General features: G+C 38.1%; 1 protein-coding gene across 1 annotated transcript in view; it reads left to right on the plus strand.

The window, feature by feature from the left end:
* Positions 1-12,721, plus strand: part of LOC107732353 (immunoglobulin superfamily member 3-like) — a 168,790-nt gene extending 156,069 nt beyond the window's left edge. Inside the window, exons 7-9 of the mRNA XM_016543648.1 lie at positions 5,146-5,556; positions 8,549-8,971; positions 9,823-12,721. Of these exons, the coding sequence (XP_016399134.1) occupies positions 5,146-5,556; positions 8,549-8,971; positions 9,823-10,073 (1,085 nt within the window). The 3' untranslated portion in view covers positions 10,074-12,721. The remainder of the gene's footprint in view (positions 1-5,145; positions 5,557-8,548; positions 8,972-9,822) is intronic.
* The last annotated feature ends 10,132 nt before the right edge of the window (positions 12,722-22,853 follow it).

A 22,853-nucleotide genomic window follows, 5' to 3' on the forward strand; every position in this document is an offset into this window, starting at 1 on the left:
ACAGATTCTATTCAGCCACATTCCTCACCAGACACCTGCTTCGGCCCACAGAAAACATTGGATTTAGTTGAATGCATCTCTTTCGGTGCATATAAACACATGCCACCTATGCCCACTCTAGCAGACCTCATTGTACTTACTGCACGCTTTCTGATAGCATGCAGCAATCCCAGAGTTCCCTGATAACCACACAGGGCTGTTTTTGCTGCGTCACAGCCCAGAATGTGCACATATGTCGTAAGTTAAGGGAGGGGAGACACATCTCAATGGAAGTTGGAGAATTAAAGCAGGGAGGAGGCACAGGACACAGAGGGCTCATCTGTGGACTCCCTGCCCGAGCACAGATCCACATAATTACAATATAGCCCTAATTGCATTGTAGAAGACTGCTGGAAATCCATCTGCAACACAAAGGAATCAGAGATGTATCGGCTCATTATGTTTTTGTAGCAGACGGAGGGCAGCAGTGCTCAAGCCCCATTCTTCACTGTTCAAGGCAGATCTGCTTAAACTGCTCTCCTGAGGGAGCACAGCCTCCCACCCCTCAAAAAACGCACACACAATCTGTTTCACTGGGATTAAGCACATTTCAGAATGTTAATATGACACATTTCAGGCTCTGCTGCATGGATTAACAGTTAGAAGAGCTCATGGAAGAGCAGTCAAGTTTGGAGCTCTAAGCTGGCCTTCAATGTGCTTGAGTTAGTGCTGCGTCCACTCCACAGTCCATAATTTAACTTTTCTTCTCATTTTGGCAACACTTTATTTGGTTATCTACCTTATCTCTGTTCAAAGTGAGCAGCTCTTCTGCCGTTTTGCTATTCAACGATTACCTCTTAATATTACTGCGCCATTTGCTCACTCCCTGATTCCCTTTTTTAAAGTATGTTGTGCTTTTTCCCCCTTCTCTCCGTTCTTCTATCACTTTCAGGCACTCCTCTGTCTCCTCTTTCCATATCCGATGATTATCCACTTGCCATTGCTCCACTCAGTGCCACTTTACATCCCCCCCTTTAAAAAAAGAGAGCGCTCCAAAAAGTCTTTTATGTTTACAGGTACACCTCAACCATTTCTCAGTCTCCACTCATTCTCGGGCAAATAGACGTGCTTGTGGAACTCATAAATATGCATGAACTGGGATATTATTATGCTGTAAGTGATTGACAGTGATAAGGACTCTTCATCTGTCAGTGGGGGTTGAAATTAGCAGCTACCGATTAACTGTTCATCCCTAATGACTGCTTGTGTTTTTGTGTCATCAACAGAACTCTTGAAAGATCGCTGTTTTAATAATGGAATAAGAAATACTTAGTAGCATAGATCCCATTATCATGGCAGGTCACATAAATGTTAGTTTTATTTATTTATTTTCTGTTAAATCATATAGTCTTAAGGCCAATTTACACTGCACCAACAGTTCAAGGCGGACAGTCACCGGATTATAGTATGTCACTTCCCAGACATTCACGACCCGACAAGCGCAGATAGGATGTTCATTCGGTGAAAACAAGCTCTGACAGATGCCAACAGACACCGATGGGGTAATACACTGATCCAACAAAACCCAATGAAGTGTCTGCTGCCATCTATCAGTGTCTGTCTGTGTGATGTGAATTGCCCTTTATTCTCAATGTGCATCATGTCTTTGGTACGCTGTGCATCAATGTCAACATTCAAGCATGTGATAAGTTGTTTCCTATGATTGGGATTCCTGTGTAAATATATTTAGACTGCCATTACAATGTGTTTTGCTGCACTTAATCAACAGCTGTGGTTTACTGTTCAGTCTAATACAGTTTTTATCTGCTCTATCCTTCGTTAACAACCTTTTCTGCATCACATTTGACATATTCACAGAACAATCTATATTGAAATGTGTCATGAGATCAGACTGAAATGATCAGTAGTAAATTGTTAAAAATACATTTAAAGGGGTGGTTTATTGCGATTTCACTTTTTTAACGTTAGTGTGTAATGTTGCTGTTTGAGCATAAACAATATCTGCAAAGTTACGAAGCTGAAAGTTCAATGCAAACGGAGATATCGTCTTTTAAAATTCTGGCAGTTTAATGCCTACAAAAACGGCTGGTAGGGACTACAACAAGTTACTTCCCGGGTTCGTGACGCCACAAACCCAGACAAACCCGGCCCCCGGGAACATGCAGCAAAGGTGGCGAGGCCATGCTGCGCTGCTTTAGAGAAGAGGAAGAGAAAACTAGAGGTGCACGTAAAAAGCTATTCATATATGAATCGCGATTCTGTCTTCTAACGATTCTAATGGATTTACAAGTTTCAAAATCAATGTTCTAAAGCAGCGGTTCTAAAACATAGGCCTACCATTAAAAGCCGTTCTTGCATAGGTTCTGCACGATCCTCTTCAATAATATCCTCTGCTTCTCAATCGAGCTCAAACTGATAAGCCATATTAACGACGCGTTGTTTACAATACAACCGGAGCACATGTCGCTAAGGTGAGGGGCGGGACGATTAGACTCACACTAGAGGCGGTTTAGCCAATCACAACACACTGGGCTAGCTAACCAATCAGAGCCCATCGCCTATTTCTGAGGGCGGGGCTTCATAAAAGCAGGAAATGATCAGCGTGTTTCTCAGAGAAGGGACAGAGCGGTGTGGAATAAAGGTAAATTATGTGAAAAAGAATGCGTTTTTTTAAAACGAAGCATTAACACATGTTAGACTGCACCCCATAAGCACAATCAAGCCTAGAAAAAAAAACATTGAACCACCCCTTTAAGAAGGATGTGCAGAGTGGAAGGTGCTACACCCAGTCAGGAACAGCATAAGATTTGTTAAACATTGCATTTCTTCCTCCTTCCTTTCTACTTCACTGTGGCTGAGTGGGCCACATTTATTGTCTTTGCAATAAATCTCAGCCTCTGACAAAGTTCTGGCATTGTCAGAAATTTAGTGTGGCATTCGTGCAGCATTACTGCTCCTACAAGCTGTACATTTTGACTTTTACCCAAGATCTCACTGGGAACATATTGTTCAGGCTTTAGTTTCAATAAATGTTCTTTTTAGACTGGCAAGGACATTGAGGTATAGTATGTCACAGCACAATAAACTTTTTTTTTATTCCTCATGATGTGACCCCTTTAAAATATCCAGTGCATGTTGATGTCACTGGAATAAATGTTTTCTTAATGTAATAAATAAATGTTTTGTTTCTTGACGGGAAGGCTGCATTATCTTTGGAGATTGTCATCAATAAATAAACCAAATAAAAGCATTTTTTATCTCGTCAGCACAGCATGTTGGTAATTAACTGGGGCTAACAAATTGGACACACGCAGGAGGAAGGAACACAGCTCACCGTCTTTTTAGAAAATCACAAATGCACTCTAAACATTTTCTCTGTTTGCTTTCTTTGCTGCAAACCTCCCCCTCCGCACCTCCTCGCCCTCTGTCTAAGAGCTGTCACAAACTGCCTCTAATCAAGCTCTGAGCTGTTTAAAATGTGCTGCTTGATTTGCTTCATTTTTGCAGTCTCTCTTACTCTCCCATCATATGACACCTTTAATATATTTTAAAATGTAATTTGTTCCTGTGATGGCAAAACTAAATTTTCAGCAGCAACTGAAGGGACACAGACACTCATTCTTGTCAATTTTGTTGGAGTCTTCTGTTTTAAAGCTGAACTGCGGGGAGATATTAACTATGACAGCCCTGCAGGAGTGAACAAAGCTCATTTTGCAGTGTGACATTTTAATTTTAGGGCTGATAGCATGTACAATGACAACAGTATGTCAGCAGACGGCAGTAATCCTGCAAACACACAGCTGTCTCATCAAATACAGTTGTGATCATTAATCATTTGTCATAGATTTCTCTGCAATTTTTGGAGTGGTTTATGTTTGGCCTTTTAGAATATGGAATAAAGCCCATATATTTGGTTAATTAAAAGCCTAAATTGAGGAACAATTCCTTATTCGTTTGCGGTTTTATTTTTATTCATTTTAAAGCACCTTAGAGATTGAACAATAAAAAAACAATGTAAAATCGGTGAGATTTGACATTATACAATTGAGTTGAGGAGCTTTGCTGCAGGGATTGAGTTTCTGTCCTGCTGGTTAGACGCATGAGAGTGTTCATGCCACTGTTATTCACAGAGAATGTCCTGGCTTAGGGATCAATCAGGGGACTTTGCTAGAAGTGCAGAAATGCGTGATGGGGATTACTGGAGCCAAAGTGTCAGTGGAAAATTGGATTTATAGCAAAGAACCATTAAAGCAGGAAAAACAGAATGTGAAGTTTCATAGATGCTCATTAATTTGAAGTAATAAATGAGGAAGAGAAAATCATATGAAGTCCTACCAGTTTTGTATTTTCTTGATAAAAGGCACTGTGTATGTGTGTTGAGCGAAATCGAAAGGCGTAATGCAGTGGCATATGTTTAATGCATTTGAACCATTTGCACGGTCTCATGCCAAATAACAGGGCCGCACATCTGCTCTCTTTACTTTTAAGCGCTTCTCTGTTACACATATCTAATGATCTACATTTGTAAGTGTGTAAGACCTTTTATTTGCAGGTGTGAAAGTGTGTCTCCCATTATCATTGTGTCTTCTTGAGCTCTTGTGGTGCCCATAAATCCACTCATAGTGTGAAATAGCAGCCATTGCTGATGGCGGTCACACCTGACGCAGCTGTAGTAATCCAATATGTATGCCCAGGATCCCACAGCCCTGCTCCCCCAAGGATGTTTCTGATGTCTTATTTCTTCCAGATCTAAAACAAGCGATTCCAGCACTCCCTCAGCAACAGCAATTATCTATTCTGATTAAAGGCCTATTCACATCAGAAAGAATCAATGGATTCCCATAGATATGATTTCATAAGTGTTCTTAAGTGTGTTAAGAAACATGAAAGTGTCCTTTTATTTCATTAATATGTAATCTGCAAGGACAGTTTTTTAAATATACATTTAAGATTAAAATTACATTACAAGTGCACATTTAAGGTAATTAAGTGCACTTCTTTTTCACAGGGGTACTCGTATCTGACAAGAACATTTGTCTGCCAACAGACAGAAGTTTCTTTTTTAAAGTATTTGGTCTAAATATGCTCTAAATCTCGGGATTTCATTGTTCTAACGTTTCCCCGTTTTGCTTTCTCCTCCTTTAGTGAGTAAACTGAAGGTGCACAGATCCAACCAGAGTCTGCAGTTTCTGGAGGACAGTCGGGTGCGTGTCAACTGCTCCATTACCTCTCAAACCAGCCCAGACTCTCAGCATGCCGTGCTGTGGTACGCCCGGAAGGCCGAGGCAGGAGAGCCAGATGAGCTGCTGTTGAAGATCGAACACTCTGGAGCGTTCGAGTATGGAGCGTATGCAGAGGAGGAACGTCTCCGCAGCCGTGTGCAGTCGGAGAGACTCTCTCCTCGGCTATATGGCCTCACCTTGCACCGTGCCGAGACCAGCGACTCTGGAACATACTACTGCCTTGTGGAGGAGTGGCTCATGGACCCTGATGGACTCTGGTACCGCCTGGCACAAGACGACTCCGGCTTCACACATGTGGTGGTGAGACAGCCAGGTAAGAATGTGGTTGCTTATCAAATGCCCATTAAGCAAGTAGCTTTAGGAGTATATGTATAATTTGTATGTAAATGTATATTTATCTGTGTCCCACATTTAGTATTATACTTTTTTAAAGTAATGAATACTTTTATTAAGCAAGGATGTACAGTATTAAATTGATCAAATGTGACGTTAAAGACACTTATAAAGTTACAAAATATTTAAATTTCAAATAAATGCATTTTTTTTTAACTTACTGTAGTCATCAAATAATCCTGAAAAATATGTATCAGGGTTTCCGCAAAAAAATATTAAGAAGCACAACTGTTTTCAACATTGACAATAATAAGAAGAAATATTACTATAAGAAAAATTAGAATGATATCTGAATAATCATGTAACACTGACGACTGTAATGACTGTAAAGACTGAAATTGCAGCATTGCCATCACAAAAATAAATTAAAACTGGAAAAGTTGAAATTGGAAAGACGTTTCTCATTATTACCCTACTGTTATTACAAATAAATGCAGCTTTGGTGAGCATAAAAGCCTTTTTTTTTTCAAAAACATTGATATTTTCTAACATTTTTAACAATGTTTATGTTACGCATTTGGTGTTTTGCAATTTTTTCTTTTTTTTTCTTTTTTAAATTTTATACATTTCCTCCTTTTAGTTTTTAGTTTAACGTTTTCTTGCTAGAAAATGAAAAATTAGTGTTTTTAAACTACTGGAAAAACTGATAATTTTGCAGTGGTCTCTTAATTTTTTCCAGAGCTGTATATGTATTTTGGTCACAGGGTTGCAGAAATTCCTCAAATAAAATGAACAAAAGAAAACATCTCAGGCCCTCCTGAGATTAACGATGAACATTTTTCTGGTCCTTTTTATATCTTGTTCATGGAAAGTGCTGGGCAGTATTTACAATGGCACCCTACTAGCAGAGTTGGCCTTTATTCCTATAGCAGACTCCGAAGCCTTTGAGATTCAGTTTTAGGTGTGTGGAGCAGTCCCATGGGCTTAACAGGCCATCTGGCATGAGAGGATCGGAAAGAGCAGCATGAAAACATTCTCCCCCTGAGACCACCATGGAGCTCAGCCATCCTGAGCTCATGTCTGCCTGAGTTGAATCATTCATCAGCATGTGTGCATTTATGAGAGGAAGACATAAAGAGAGACAGAAGCTTTGTACATGTAACTCCTCAAACACAAGCGTGCAGCATATCAGCCCCTCAGGGAGCCCCCCGCATGGGCCATAGACCTTAGCACTCACAGTACAGACGGCGAGGGGAAGTCAGAACCTCATAATAGACACAATCACGACTGCCAGAGCCCAGAGGCTTTACTCATGACGCCCATCTGAGTGCCACACAGCTGCTGCTCCTCTATTCACCGCACACAGCCCCCTGCTGCAAACTGCCTCAGCTATTCATCTATATCCCCCCTCCCCCTTTTGCCCACTTTTTTTCCAGTGACATCGTGACCTAGCTCAGGTGACTATGTCGACGAGGTTTGCATTAGTCTGATGCCATCTGGACTCTTTGACAGCATTGAATCAAAGCTTTGAGGAGCAGGGAAGACAGATCTCACCCCCACATCCCAACCTGGCACAACACACTTTTCAGTATTACTGCACTACACATGGGTCATCGACTTACCACTGTTACACAGACACGTTTTGTTGTCCTCGGGTTCATTAAGCAAGTAGCTTTAGGAGCACAGGTGGCCAAGACATCTGCTCTTTTGAAACACATCAAGGTCAAGAAAAAGAGAGTTTGGGCACTTCTTTTTTTTTTTTTTTTTTTTGGTGTTCTAAAAAAAAAAGTTGTCTTTTTTTTTTTTTTTTTTTTTTTTACTGGTCACATAACTTCAAAAAGTGATAAATTATTATTATAAATGAATAATGCAAATCTAACGTTCACATAGACATGCTGATCATTCATGCATTTTCTATTCTTCAGCATACAGTGGGTACGGAAAGTATTCAGACCCCCTTAAATTTTTCACTCTTTGTTATATTGCAGCCATTTGCTAAAATCATTTAAGTTAATTTTTTTTCCTCATTAATGTACACACAGCACCCCATATTGACAGAAAAACACAGAATTGTTCACACACACACACACACACACACAGTGCATATCTCTATAATATATCTAAATATGCGCTTAAATTCCAGTCTTATTTCCCTGGGGATGCAAGTGTGTGTCAAATCACCTCCCCGCTGCACGATTGCCTGAAATAGCATCCATATAAATGAATTTACAAATAGATAGTTGATGAAAGGTTCACCACCTCGTAATCTGCCATCTTAAAAGTCAAATTGCACTGCTTTTACATGAGCAGGAGATAAGAGGAGCCCCTTAAAGTGTGCCTGGAAAATGCAGTCTTATTTTTAGCTGATCTCAGCTCAAGACCCTGCTGAAGGAGCTTGTGACTTCTCACACAAAATGTGATGTTCCTCACCTTCATTTGAGAGTGACATATTGAACAGATAGTTCCACATCCCTGGATGCGTGATGCCCTGCAGAATTTCGATAGAGAATAGAGATAATTTTAGGGTTTGTTGGTATACTTTTTTTAGGTATAGTTCTGTCATTTACTCACCCTCATGTCCTTTCCAAACCTTGACTTTTTTATCTGATGAAAACATTTCTTATTATTATTTTGTGGAAACCATGATCGTTTTTTCAGGATTCTTTGATGAATAGAACATTCAAAAGAACAGCATTTATTTGAAATAGAAATTTTTTGTTGCTTTATCAATGTCTTTACTATCACTATTGATCCTATTACAAATCTCTCCTTGTGTCTTCAACAGAAGATAGTCATACTGTTTTCAGTGACAGAATTGTAATTTTTTGGGGTGAATAATTTCTTTAATTAATCCAGAATATTTGGCTCTAAATAAATGTAACAATGAGTTTGCAACACATGCTACCTGAGATGAGGAAGATTAGAATTGTTGTCATGCACTTGATGATTTTTATTATCGGTTTTTATTGCAGTGGTGAAGTTGCAGGTGGAGGAGGCAGAATCCAATATCACAGTACCTGAAGATGGATCAATCCGGCTGGGCTGCAGCATTCTGTCTCAGTCCTCAAAAGATTCCCGCTTCTCTGTATCCTGGTATGTGTACCGTTTGGGGCAGGAGGAGGAGGATGAGCAAGAGTGTGTCTTTTCCATTGGTCATGATGCAGTATTCGGTAATGGGAACTGCAGCCCTACGGAGGAGCCCGGTCCAAACTCTCGCCTGCAGTTTGAACGCACTACCTCTGACCTGTACAGTCTAACCATCCAGAAAGCTCAGCCCAGAGATGTCGGCAATTACTACTGCCATGTGGAGGAGTGGCTGCTGAACCCACGCAATGCCTGGTACCGTCTGGCCACCAACAACTCTGGGGTCACCATTGTTGATGTTATGGAGCAGGGTGAGCTTTTAAATTTTATAAGCACTAACCACATCTACTCATATGGTTGTTAATATTTTCTTGTGCTTTTACACTATTTCCTAACCAGACACAATGTAACAAGTAATTTCTCTGTCCACACTTAATGTGAAATGACACACGAAAAAAACTGAAGCAAACTTTCTACATTTTCCCCCTACATTTTCTGTCTCTATGTATTTATGTAACAATAAAAATGGGCACAAAATGGGCTCTTTTTTCAAGTTTATGCATAACCACCTACATGTATTATTTTCATTCCTGCAATTTTTTACCACTTTTTTACACACAGACAGACAGACAGACAGACAGATAGATAGATAGATAGATAGATAGATAGATAAATGAAATGTAGAACAGAGCATTTCTTTAAATAGCAGTAAATAAATAGCAGAAAGTAAGTAAATACATACATACAGTACATGCATGCATGTAGGCAATAGACTTAATAGACTAGATAGACTAGATTTTCAGTATGCATTGAATACTTGAATGAATTTCCACATGTCATAATGTGCAGTTTACAAAAGCATACTGCACAGAATACTGTAATCCCACAATGCTCCTTGATATCTCTGACATGCAACGTTATCAGGTCATGTGACAACAACATAGTGTACTACTGCTTGAAACATTTTGTTGCACAATACCAAGTGTTTCATCTACTATCTATTTTGCTAGTGTTCTATTTGGAGTCGCATTAACATTTTTGTTGTCATTTTATTATGTTGGGTAGGACATAGTGTTCACAGTGCTTTATTTTTGTTCTTATACATATTTAACTTCCATATTAAATTATTCTGACTCTTTCTGTTGTACTTCTCCCCCTCTAGTCTCTACCCTACAGTCAGTGGTTTGTTCCAACGACTCCCTCTTCTACTTTGTCTTCTTCTACCCTTTCCCTATCTTCGGCATCCTCCTCATCGCGGTCCTGCTGGTGCGCTACAAGACCCGCAGCTCCAGCAAGAACCAGGAGGGCAAGAACGGAGCGCCGCTCTTGTGGATCAAAGAGCCTCATCTCAGCTATTCCCCAACCTGTCTGGACCCCCCAGCACTCAGCCTTCACCCCGGCTCTGTGGAGTAACAGTGACACGAACATGACCCTGTCTCGCTCATCTACACTCTCTCTCTGACTCCCTCTCTCTTTTTCTTCTCCTCCTCGTCCGTGATGAGGCCACCAGAAAGTAATCTGGGCTTCTAGCCTGGCCTGTCAATCCATCCATATGACTGACTAAGACCTTCCTCAGTTGAAGTTACCATGACTACGGTGGCTGCTGGCGCCGATGCATAGAAATTTGCATTGCTTTTTTTTTCCCTGTTCTTTTTTTTTTTAAATATGATTTTACTTTTCATTCATGCTCTTGTGTGAGAACCTTTCCTTTGAGGTGGCAGTATCCGTAAGCCTTGATGTATTTTACCCGACTGACACTAACCTCCTTCCCTCTCCAGGATAGGAAACAGAAGTTTCTTTTTGCTTTTTTTTTTTTTACTCCCGTCCATGAAATCTGGTGGAAACCATTGCATATTGTTTGTTATTTTGTATGTGCTCATTTTTGCTCCAGAAGACTGTAAGGCCATTGCAGGACCCTGAACATGTCTAGAGACAATGGTGTATGGATGAAGGAAGAAAAGGACAATCTTTCCTCAGAAAAACTCGGAAAGCTGACAATGGATGTATATTGATTTTGTTTGTGTGCACGTGCCACAGAACTGACCTGAGAACTGCCTCTGTGTTAAAGGATATAGACTATGGAGAGCCCTCATTGCCCACAGACTCATGGATATACATGGACCCCAGCTCATCCTCACTGCCAAAGACCAATACAACTTCAAAAGCCACAAATTCAAATTCACTGACACTGAATAGGATTAGACTTGTGTAACGTGAGCCATCTGATGTCATCCAGTTGGAAAAGACAGTGAGATTCCTACACTGACACGTTTCCTCTTCACTGGTGCTCAGATGTTTCTACATGCCCCCAAATTACCCATTTCATTTCAAGGTCTTCTTGACCTTTCCAATGTTAAGAAGATCCATTTATCTTCAAAAACACCCTTGTGATTATGAGTGTGTGTGTGTGTGTATATATACACGACTGACCCCACATTTAGTGAGCGTTCGCCTCAGTGTCCTCGTATTTTCATAATGCAAGGTTAAATGGAAACAAAAGGGGGCATGAAGGACTTTTCTGTCTGGAGTTTTTGAATTTCTTGTGAAAAAAAAAAATGTCTTGAGGGAGACAGCTGACAGGACACTATTGACTCAAGGGACATTCTCAGTGCCAAGATCTTTTTATCATCATACGTGCCCTGTAATGATCCAGAAGGAAAGCAGATATTGGCAGACTTCTGCGTATATGAGTTATGAAGGGATTTGACATTTTGTTTTATCTATATTCTGTCACATTAAGTGTTGTTCTTCTTCTCTTTATTAGTTTGTGTTTGAAATATGGTGCCCCGATATTTGTGTTTCCGCTGAAAAAATTGAAAAGATTGTGAAGCTTATTGCGCCGTGTCATAACCTGTAACCTGTGAAGACCTACTAGTGTGATTATATCTCTGAGGGTGAATATAGCATCTAAATTATTGTCGGTCTCCATGAACACTTCGAAAACACTGCCATATTTTACCATTGAAGATGCTATAACAGTACTTGATCGTCACATTTGCTCTGCAATCCACACTAGTCCTGGGTCATTAAGAAAGATTCAACTCAGCTCTATGCTGAAAACATTTAGAGCTTAGCTGTAGTGTGAATGAATTTTATGTTCATTTTTTTCCCCCTTTTTATTTCAACATGGACTAGCATCTTATCTAGTAACAAAGACATGCGGTCTGACACCAAACTGGACGTGTCTCACTTACAGGTAACATTGAAGACCTTTTGACAGTGCAACTTTCACTCTGTTCCCACAGTCGCTCAGAGTATCATCTGGGTCGCTGCTGCCCTCATGGGATCTCGACAGTCAACATCGCGGCTTTTCTGTAAATGAAATTTAGCTCCATTTGAAGCTTGTGGTTGTCTTATTTATTGAATCATAAAACTCCTAGATAGAACATGTGAACTTCATAAATCTGAATAGACAGAATGTGGCAGAAATAGCAGTGAACATTTAGGCAACTATAAACTGGCTACTTGCGTGCAGTGGCCTAGAGGATTATGGGAAGTAATTCTGAACCAGTCTGAGAATCTTCATACAGATGACACAGTGATCTAGCTGTCTTTATCTACTAAATTCTGTTGAACTGTACAGTGCATGATGATGAGTAAGAGAGACATTTTATTAATGTCTGAAAGTTGTGTTGTGACATCACGTCAAATCAATGGCATCCTCAGAATCTCCATCCTTGTGGAAGGCCTCGCTGATTCAAAGCACCTGTTCAACCATTCTAACACAGCAACTCGCAAATGTAATGCAAACTTCTATTTGATCAATAGGTTGGCCTTCCGCAAGCAGGAGATGTGTAGTGTGACAATGAGTGTGATATTGCGGTTCTGCTGTCGTTCAATCTGTACAGACTTATTCAGAACTCTAAATAGTGTTTTTGTAGTTCAACATGCCCAGCTGAATCATAATGTTCTCACAATGTTGTAAATGCATTACGAGGGCTGCATGTCATGGCTGTGTACTGGCAGTATAGCTGCAGAAAAACAAAACAAATGACAAAAATATTGTGTTGATGTGTGTTCAGTTCAGCCAGTGCTGCTTTTTCAAGTAGTGATTGTTCTTTTTTTTTTTTTAATAACCAAAATAGTGCACTGAATATTTTTTTTAAAAGTTGCCATAGTTTTTTTTATGCTTCTGTGTTTTTGTTGTACTTAAATTTTTGTTGTTTTTTATATCTATACTTATTTTATTAAATCATAGCAACTGCTATTATGAAAAGCTTTTTGCTATTGTCAGTTGATTGCAATAAAACATTCAGTGCACCACACTTTAGATTGTGTTTATATAATGTATCGATTATATTGGCCCAGTTTGCAAATGTTAACAGTTACAGCAGTTAAAGGAACAATTTAAATATTTCCCCATCCTTTTCAAGTCTGTAAGACTTTGGAAATTGGGGTCCACCGACATTGGACTCCAATTACTGTTGTTGTATCAATAAAAACACAAGACATTTTTCAATACATCATCTTTTGTGTTCTACAGAATGAAAGTCTTACAAGTTTGTAAGTTGAATTCATTTGGATTTTTGGTTGAACTATCCCATTAAGATGAGCTTCTGAGTTTACCATTACAATTACATATTAGTTACATTCAGCTAAAGAATAAGGTTTCTGTACCTTTCTTCCACACACCTTAATGAATAACAAGAGTTTGTGAATCTTTCCCATCCTTGACCTCCAGGGCTTTGAAGGGGGTGGAAAGTACTGTCTCTTAAGAAGGTGAGAATGGGATCTGACATATCTTGCAGTGTCTTATCTGGTCTGGAGTCAGACCTTTGGATTGTAGGCTGGATGAGCTATGTTATTATAGCAGGCCAGAGCTTGTTAACCTCCAGAGCATTGCGGAGGACTCACATTGAGAGCTGCTTTCCCTTCCTGCTCACGAACCTGATTTAATGGTGGATAGCAGCCAGTCTCAGCATCTGGCTGTCTGAATTAGGATGTCTGGATGAAGACACGCTTTTGTGCTTTGTTTACCTAATGTTTTGTGATGTTCTGTATGTGTAATAGCAAATTACAGCTACAGCCCCCAAATTTGGCATACAATCAGTGCTGATATTTGACCCAAACACAATGAAATATTTTACATTTGTGAAACTTCGCTTGTTTTACTCTGTTTGACTCAGCTGAATGCTGATTGTGACACAATACCATTTTTTAACAGGCTGAGAAAAGAATATACAAACTAACTGATCAAATGTTGTCAGAAACAAAAGTTACTTCAGTAGGTCTCTATTACTGTTGCTTTCGTCAACGAAAATTATGACTAAATATCGTCGTCAACGAACCTTTATCACGTGACGAAAACGAGACGAGACGAAAATGCTGGTCATGTGACGATGACTATAATTAAATGTATAATGCAATATCGTTGATGAATAAAAACGAGACTAAATGTCTAAAATGTCATCAGTTTTCGTCGACTAAAACTAGACTAGACTAAAAAGAGTATGAACGTGACTAAAACTAATAAAAACTAAAATGACAGCTTCACACAAAGACTAGACTAAAACTAAAATTAAAACAGGCCGCCAAAAACAACACTAGTCTCTATTTTATTTCGGTAAAATAGATTTTAAACATCCAGCCACCCCTAATGAATAAAATGAGAAAAGACCTACTGAAATAGATTGATAAGCAACTATGATTAATAAGTAACTTTTATTTATATTACAATGTTCTAGACCATTTTTGCATTTACAACATTCACAATGTAAAAAAAAAAGTGTTATGCAGCATCCTTTGATAAAAAAAAAAGAAACGAAAAGGAAAAAAAAAATGAAAACTTGCTAGTTAGTCACAGATTTTGGGGGGATATACAGGTGCATCTCAATAAATTAGAATGTTGTGGAAAAGTTCATTTATTTCAGTAATTCTAGAGAGCATTTGAACAGGACAGATATCTTAGTAAGACTTTAATCTTAAAGGCACAGTATGCAAGATTTGGTCATTTAGCGAATGAGGTGTAAAACTGCAAGTAACTATTTACCATGGATGAATATGGTTTGAGCCATACCGGTGTCCACGGAGTTGCAGCGATCTTATCAGAGCAAATGCCACTAACCTCTCACCCCCTACAAAAAGAGAAGACATAATGTAAAATATGAATATTGGTAAATAATGTCTTTGGAGCAGATACACTGCCATTCAAAACTTTGGGGTCAGTAAGATTTTTTAAAATGTTATTAAAATAACTTTCTTATGTTTACCAAGGCTGCATTTGTTTGATTAAAAACAGTAATATTGTAAAATATTATTACAATTTAAAATAACCATTGTCTGTTTAAATATATTTTATGTAATTTATTCCTGTGATGGTAAAGCTGAATTTTCATCAGCCATTACTCCAGTCTTCAGAGTCACATGATCTTTCAGAAATCATTCTAATTTGCTGATTTGGTACTCAAGGAACATTTCTTATTATTAATGTTGAAAACAGTTCGACCATACAGCTCAAATTAAAAATTGAGCTTGTGAATCTTGGTAAGCAAGAAGAATTCTGAATACTGATGTACTTGCTCTGTAACTTTTTGTTCATTTTTAACTCCAAAAATCTTCTGTAGCGCACTTTTATATCTGCTAAATGTAAATGTTCTGTCAATGTTTAGGAGTACACTATAATTTTGATGACATCAAAGCAAATACACATGGAGTGAAAGCCATGAACCTCTCATTTTAATTTCACAGGGTCTTTAAGCTATATCACGCATGCAGAACTCTGTGGCTCATTATTTTAATTTGCATTATTTGGGGTGGGTGTTTTTCAAACATATTTTGCTCTATTTGTGAAGCAGTGGTGTGCTATGTATGAATGATAATTAATGTGTCTGCTGTGTATGTGTATGTATGTGTGTGTGCGTGTGTATGTGTGTGTGTGATGGCCTGATGAATGATAATTAATGTGTCTGTTGTGTATGTGTGTGTGTGTGTGTGTGTGTGTGTGTGTGATGGCCTGATGTGAGTAGCAAGAGGTTGTCATACAGGATAGATGGTCCTGTCTGCTGTTGCTGTCCTGTCTGCTAACCGAGCATGGCGTGACCACCAGGGGCCAGGACCAAATCACATCACACCTATCATAACTCATCCTGACTCGCCAGCTAAAACTCCATTCGGCTCATGAATATTAATACTTCTCTCACTACATGATGTATGTCGGATTGTGTTTCTCATTTCTGGGTCTGCGGGGGAAACTGCTTGGAGAATTTGTAAATACAGTCTCCCTGCTACCCTGCTACATTACCTGTCTGAATGGTGTCAAATCAATTTGCTGACTCCACCGCCTGTGCTTTGTGTCACAGGACCTATGAAAGCCCTGAATGGAATGGGAATTACTTTCTGATGAAAGCAAACCTGTGCCACAGGTGTGTGCCTTTGTGTCATTTGATATATAACGAAAAAGTGTTGGAGAGGAGAACAGACACCACTCCTCTGCAAGATAGCAATGAAACACGGTTCTGGGCTTTGGGACGCACTTTTCTTTTTTAACATCCAGAGCCAGGGTCATGTTTCTGACACAGACCGTCGCAGAAATCAGATAGAAAATGGATAAAAGAATGCAGACAGACGCCTTGGGCAAAGAACATGCAAAGAGGATACAATGTAAAGAGTGTGGGTTTATGTTTGCAGCTGGGTGATGCAAGTAGTTATTTTGTCCGCCTCAGATGCATTCCAGCCTCTTAGCAAGGTCTTGTTGTCTGATAGGCCTTGATCAGATGTAGAACAAAGCGTCAGTCTCTTTAATATCTTACAGCTGAGCAGGAGAGGTGTGTTTTTCTATTTAAGACTGTATAGAATGTGAAGAAACCTCAGCTCAATAGACACCAGTGGAGTTCTTCAGACATGCTTCTTTAATTATACTGTTGCCTTTGTGTTCTATGAAAGCAATTTTAATCATCTATTGACAACATTTATTTATTTTTAATATTTTTTTTAACTGAAGTCAGAGCACTATGAGTAACTTTTTATGAAGTATTTTTCCATTGACGTAAATTTAAAAGTTGTTTTGTATTCGGAAGAAGTAAACATTTTGCAAGCAGTATCTGTATTGGATTCATCTGTTGGCCATTATTATGACCATGATTATGGTTAGCTGACTGTAAATTTTTCATTATATATACACTACCATTCAAAAGTTTGGGGTCAGTAAGATTTTTTTTTTCCTAAAGAAATTAATATTTTTTAATTTCGCATGGATGCATTAAATTGATCAAAAATGGCATTAAAGACTTACATTGTTTTAAAAAATGGATTTAAGTAAATGCTGTTCTTTTGAATAAGTTCCACAAAAATATTAAACAGCACAACTGTTTTCAACATTGATAATAATAATAATAATAAAGGTTTTTTGAACCGCAAATTAGCATATTAGAAGGATTTCTGAAGGATCATGTGACACTGAAGACTGGAGTGATGATGCTGAAAATTCAGCTTTGTCATCACAGAAATAAACTCAAATAAATGATTTTACATTGTAATATTATTTCACAATTGTATGTTTATTAATGTATTATCAGTCAAACAAAATAGACTTCTTTCAAAATTTTACCGACCACAAATCTTTGAACTGTAGTGTATACAGTTTAATTATGCTAAATAACAGTATGTGGTGATCATTAAAATTCAGAGCTGGATCTAACATATAAATAAACATGCCTCACATGTTGTCAGCTATGCTATAGTCACTGCTAAACATCACAGAAAACTCTAGCTACTGCTGTCTTCATGTTCTCTGATTTTGCTCGGTTATTGTACACCCAACTCTCACCACAATCTACAGCCATCCATAATAGATGAGCTTTAAAATGTGTGGTTTTCTATGGGGGCTCAGCACCGCTTTAATGAATTCTACTATTCCAGGCAATGTGAAATCTGAAGCATTTCAGGTGAGTATTACTGTCTTATTCATTTGCCTCAGAGCAAGTGTTTAGTTTAGTTGTTATTGTTTACAGAGGGAATGTTCATAACGTCTCGTTTTGCTGCTTGACGTGTTTTAGATTGCACCGAAGGGTTTCATTATTAACCTCCCCATTAAATCCAGTCTCCAGTTAGCTATTGTTGTGTTAAGTGTTATGTAAATGAAGGGTTTCATTATCTGGAAAGTGTGGTCATTTAGATTTGTTAACACTGTATTGATTTCTGTGCATCACAGTGGTCTCCACTAACCTTAGCTTCAAGTACATATAAAGATATGAAGCGTATCCACACAAACCCTTCTGAGAGTTCACAGTCAAATAAAATCGCTTGAAATGCTGGATTTGATTGATTTACTTTCACACAGATCCTACTTAATGGTCTTCTCAAGAAGAAAGAAATGCCTTTCTTTAGCAAAATTGCTGTCATTAGGCAAATGCTACTTCAGCTACCCTTACAGGTACACTGCTAACCCTGTGATTTTCACCAGAGGAGGCCAAAGTGAGCAGCTGAAGAAAAGTATTTTTCTTCATGTATGTATTAGAGACCAAAAACAGAAAACACTTTCATTTGTTATAGTTTAATTTGCCTCTCTCTCTGCTAAAAAAAAGGCAGCCTAAGTGGTTAGCTGGTCTCCCATCACTGATTGATGGTTTTATTAGGGGTACTTTTAAGTATGGTAAGAAATCCGTTTTTTCATACAATGACAAAACTCACTGCTTAAATATAATTAGTATATGTAGAAATTAACTTGCTAGCCACAACCATTTCTCCTTGTTGCAGTATTAACTTCTTTCATACCGTGTTATTTCAACACTATGACTGACATTAATGACGTTGAGCAGGTGGTGGAATAGTAACTTGCAAATAATCGGTTCAGACTTGAATTAATGTCTGACTATTACTATGAATAACAATCATGCTGTTGAGGACTTCACTATTTTTGTTCCCCTTTGTTTTGCTATTTTTACAGATGATTGATTCAGTCGCAGAATCCCTTATGCATCCTGTGTTTCCCCTGGGATACTAGAGCACATGCACACTCTTCAAAAACTGTGCAAACTAAAAGATGAGAAATTACATTTGTATATTTATAGAATGAATACAGTAGCAGAACAGTATACAGTACATTTTATAGCATGTTAGCCTGCTTATTTTACTCAAGAGCATGTCCATGTCATGCTAACAAGAAACTATACTTCTAACCAAAGGTCATGAGCTGTAGTTCCAACCACACAACTTGTGCTACTTTTTCTGAATGTTCATTGAAACCATATCATTGAACTAGGTTGCTAATGACTGAACTTGCGACCATAGTAGACTAACAATGCTTTTGGGAAAAGCACCCCTGAATGGGAAACCAGCCAGCCAAGCTTGACAACCAGCTAAACACCAGCTTGGTCAGGCTGGTAGACCAGCTAGACCACCTAAACCAGCTAAACACCAACCTTATTGGGGTGTATTTATCATAACAACAGATTTAGTAAAAAAAATCTGCTTAAAGGGATAGTTCATCCAAAAATGAATATTCTGTCATCATTAATAAACCCTCAAGTTGTTCCAAACCTGAATGAGTTTCTTTCTTCTGTTGAACACAATAGATACTTTATAGAATGTTGGTAACCAGTTGCCTGTATTGACATCCACAGTATTTTTTCATACTATAGAAGTCAATGGCTACTGGCAACTGCTTGGTTACCAACATACTTCAAAATATATTCTTTTGTGTTCAAAATGATGACATAAATTTCATTTTGGGGTGATAGTTGATCACCTAGGTGCATCTACTGGCCAAAAATGCTAATATTTTCAGACACTGATCAATCCATGTCACCTCAGAAGACTTATTAGTTATTAGTTTAGCTATAAAGTGAGGCTTTACAGGCTGTGTTATGGCTGGCATGCTCCCCCTATGATTTTACACTTACATTCCCTCTGTCTTTCACACACTCACACAAAGGTATATGAAGAGATAAGCCGTTGGTTTTGGACTTACTAGCATACCTGGGTAAGCAGATGCTTTTCTCTGCATGATATTCAATCAGTGCATGTTTATCAGTTCTTCTGTAATGTTGTTTGTGGTTCATTTTACTCTGCTGGCACAAACTGAAGTAATTGTTTCTACATTAAATGTTGTCACAACAGCAAACTAATAATCTGAGTTCTGTTTACTTGCTCTTCTGGGATTGAGTAATTCCGAATGAACGTGAATAAGATAATATGCTTATAATAAATCTACTGATCACTTTTGTTAAGAGTCTTAATGAAATCCATAAAACTACAATAACTTTTTCTGAAGTCATTACTAACATAGAGACAAAGATTAAATGTCTTAATAATACATGCCAGGCTAGTTTAATAAAACTAAAGGAATTACCAGTAGTCACTAGTATTTGCTGAGGCAAATATTGAAGCTACTACTGTTTCTGCCTCAGCTGTCTGAATGCACAATCATCTGTTTATTTCATATTTTTGGAGCATATTCTAATTTCCTGGTTCTGTCAATAAAAACAAAAAAATGATTAAGCTGAGTTGTCTTCTGCTTTGTTCAGTAGACGGACGAGTGTCATTTCATATCTTAGGAGTTTCAAATTTGTTTGTCTCCATATAAACCTCTTTTCTCAGCTCAAGAGGAAGTAACGTTTCTTCTAAGCCAGCGGCTCTCATCCACTGGCTCAGTCTCAGCAAACTTCCAGTACAGGTTGACTTAAAAGTATTTAAATGAATAAATTATTCTAATGAATATAATTATTAATTATAATTATCACATGCAGCTGTGATAATTATCACAAATTCACCCCCCCCAGTGAATTTGGTGATGACTTTTTCATAGGTCTCATTCAAAGCCTAAAATCTCTACTGGAAAGGTAGAGAGGCCATCAGCAAGCACACTAAGCTGCAAAAAAAGTGATTTTCTTAGTATTTTTGTGTCTTTTTGCCATTCTTGTCTTTTTGCTATTCTAGTACAAATATATAAACAAATCGAGATATCTAAACAAATCTTTTTTTTTCATGAGCAATGTATCAAAATTAAGTGCTTATAATGGGGTAAAAAAAAATTGAAAGATGTAAAACAAGTCTTTTTTTTCTCACCCATTGGCAATTTAAGCATACAATTACTTTTACTGTGATAATTTATCAGTAATCTATCTTTATTTAACAATATGCCATTCAAACATGTACAGGACGTACATGATGTATTGTTAATTATGGCAGCAAAGCAAAAACAGAAAGGTTTGTGAGTCTCAGATATGGAAATGAGGAAAAGTGCAGCAAAGTGGGTCAACATGTAAAAATCAATAAAAAGTGTGAAATTTTATGATAACATGTAAACAATACACCTTATACAGAAAGGACTTCGCCTGGAACTTGCTGTTTTAAGGCTGCTGTTTTAAGGAAATGTAATGCTTTAATATTTCAATTTATACACTCCTGTTTTTGTCCTGTCTCCCCAGAGTCAAAGCCAACAATTCACTGCAGCCTGTGCTCCTCCAGGGCTGTAGTACCTCAGGGAAGCAATGAGTGAGAAGCTAAGCGTAGAGAAGCTGAGAGCACTTGCCACTCTTCCTGACGGAGCTGTCTCCACTCATGAGTGGATCACATTCTTAATAAACGTGTTACCTCACACTCTGAGCGGCCGCAGGTGATGTATATGTGGATGTGGCAGTGGGGGGGTGCTCGCTGTCACGGTTAGACATGGAAACTTAAATTTGTTTCCCATAGCACCCGTAGCATTTTGGGTAGTGCTAGTAGCTGCAATCCCACATAATCAATAATTCATTGACTAACATACACTTGGCTAAGTTCAGTCAAACACTCTGTGACCAGCTCAAACTTCAGGGGACATGTTTGGATTTAAAGAGTCAGTTGTTGTGTTAGCGCTCATGGTCCCTCAGTACAGTAGCTGTAAGCTAAACTCTGTTTTTGTACTTGCCATTTTCCTGGTCTTTCTGGGAGCATCTGACTCCCAAAGCGAAGCACAAACAGACTATCTGCCTAAATACAACAATTTCATCACTGTGTCATCACCAACAGTTTAGCTACACACAGAGTGTTCTGTTTATGTGTTTGTGTTGGCCATGAGTACGGTCTCATGCTAGTAGGCCAGCATTTAGTAATCGTCAACAATTCTGACAGTAAGTTATTCTTTGTATAACAGCACAGAAAAGTCAAAACATGTCATATAATAACACTTAAAAGCCATATTCTAGATGTCACTCTGTGCATGTATCTCTGTGTATGGTTTTAGCAGTTATTTACTGCATTACTGTTGGGTTTTCACTTCACTTTTATTCATCCTTGACCGTGAGATGAGTAGCTCTTGTCCTCATGTGTCCTTTTCATGACGCTGAGAAATATTACTGCTCCAGATGGCATTTCACATAACTGAACAAATCTTTCTTCGCAGAGCAGGAAGAGATGATAGCTACCTGCCTGGTTAGAAGAAACTTCAGACGAAGCGTAAGCCGAGCAGATGCTTTAATTTGTATTGTCAGCATGCTTTTTCGTCTGAGGCGTTTATACACTCATGAGAATATGATACTTATATACTTAGTTGTTTTTACATAATAAAAAAAATGCTGGCTTGGAAATTACAAATGCTGCTTGGAGGGCACATAGATAACTGCAGTAATGTTCTAATGAACTAGATAAACTGCCTAAAAAGATTCACATAAATGACATAAAACAAATCAAGCAAGCCTCTTTATTTATAGATTTTTAAAAAAGTTAACAATTACAATGACAATATTTATTATGTTTTAATGGTACCTAGGGGTGCAAGTGGAATCACAATGTGGTTCAGATTATTTAGTAATGTTGCACATTATAAACAAGCTGAAATTTTTAGAAAAAAGAAAGAAAGAAAGAAAAAGAAAGTTACAAAATGTTACAAAAATACTGATGAAGGAGCAATTTTTAAAAACTCAAAGGGGCAGAAGGCCTAGAAGGACCTTTGTGTGAAAAGATTTTCTGACTGGATTAAGATCAGTTGAAGATACTTTTTTGGGTGGTGATGAACCTTGAAGTTATAGGCTACTGTGAATCATATTCAGAACCGTAAAATGCGTCATTCATGTCCATTCATGTGCCCATAGCTCCACCTGCTGGAATAGCTGAACAATTTGAAGAACATTTGGAATTTATTTGTTTGGTCAGTACAGGGCAACATATCTGTACAAAATGTATTATGGTAAGAATAGCTTCTACCAAAATACCATAGTTAATACTATTGTTGTTACTGATGTACAAATGTAATTACATTAGTACAGTAGTTTCAGTAAG

The sequence above is a fragment of the Sinocyclocheilus rhinocerous genome, unplaced genomic scaffold (assembly GCF_001515625.1).
Source record: "Sinocyclocheilus rhinocerous isolate Xijiao unplaced genomic scaffold, SAMN03320098_v1.1 scaffold3203, whole genome shotgun sequence".
Taxonomy (NCBI): Eukaryota; Metazoa; Chordata; class Actinopteri; order Cypriniformes; family Cyprinidae; genus Sinocyclocheilus; species Sinocyclocheilus rhinocerous.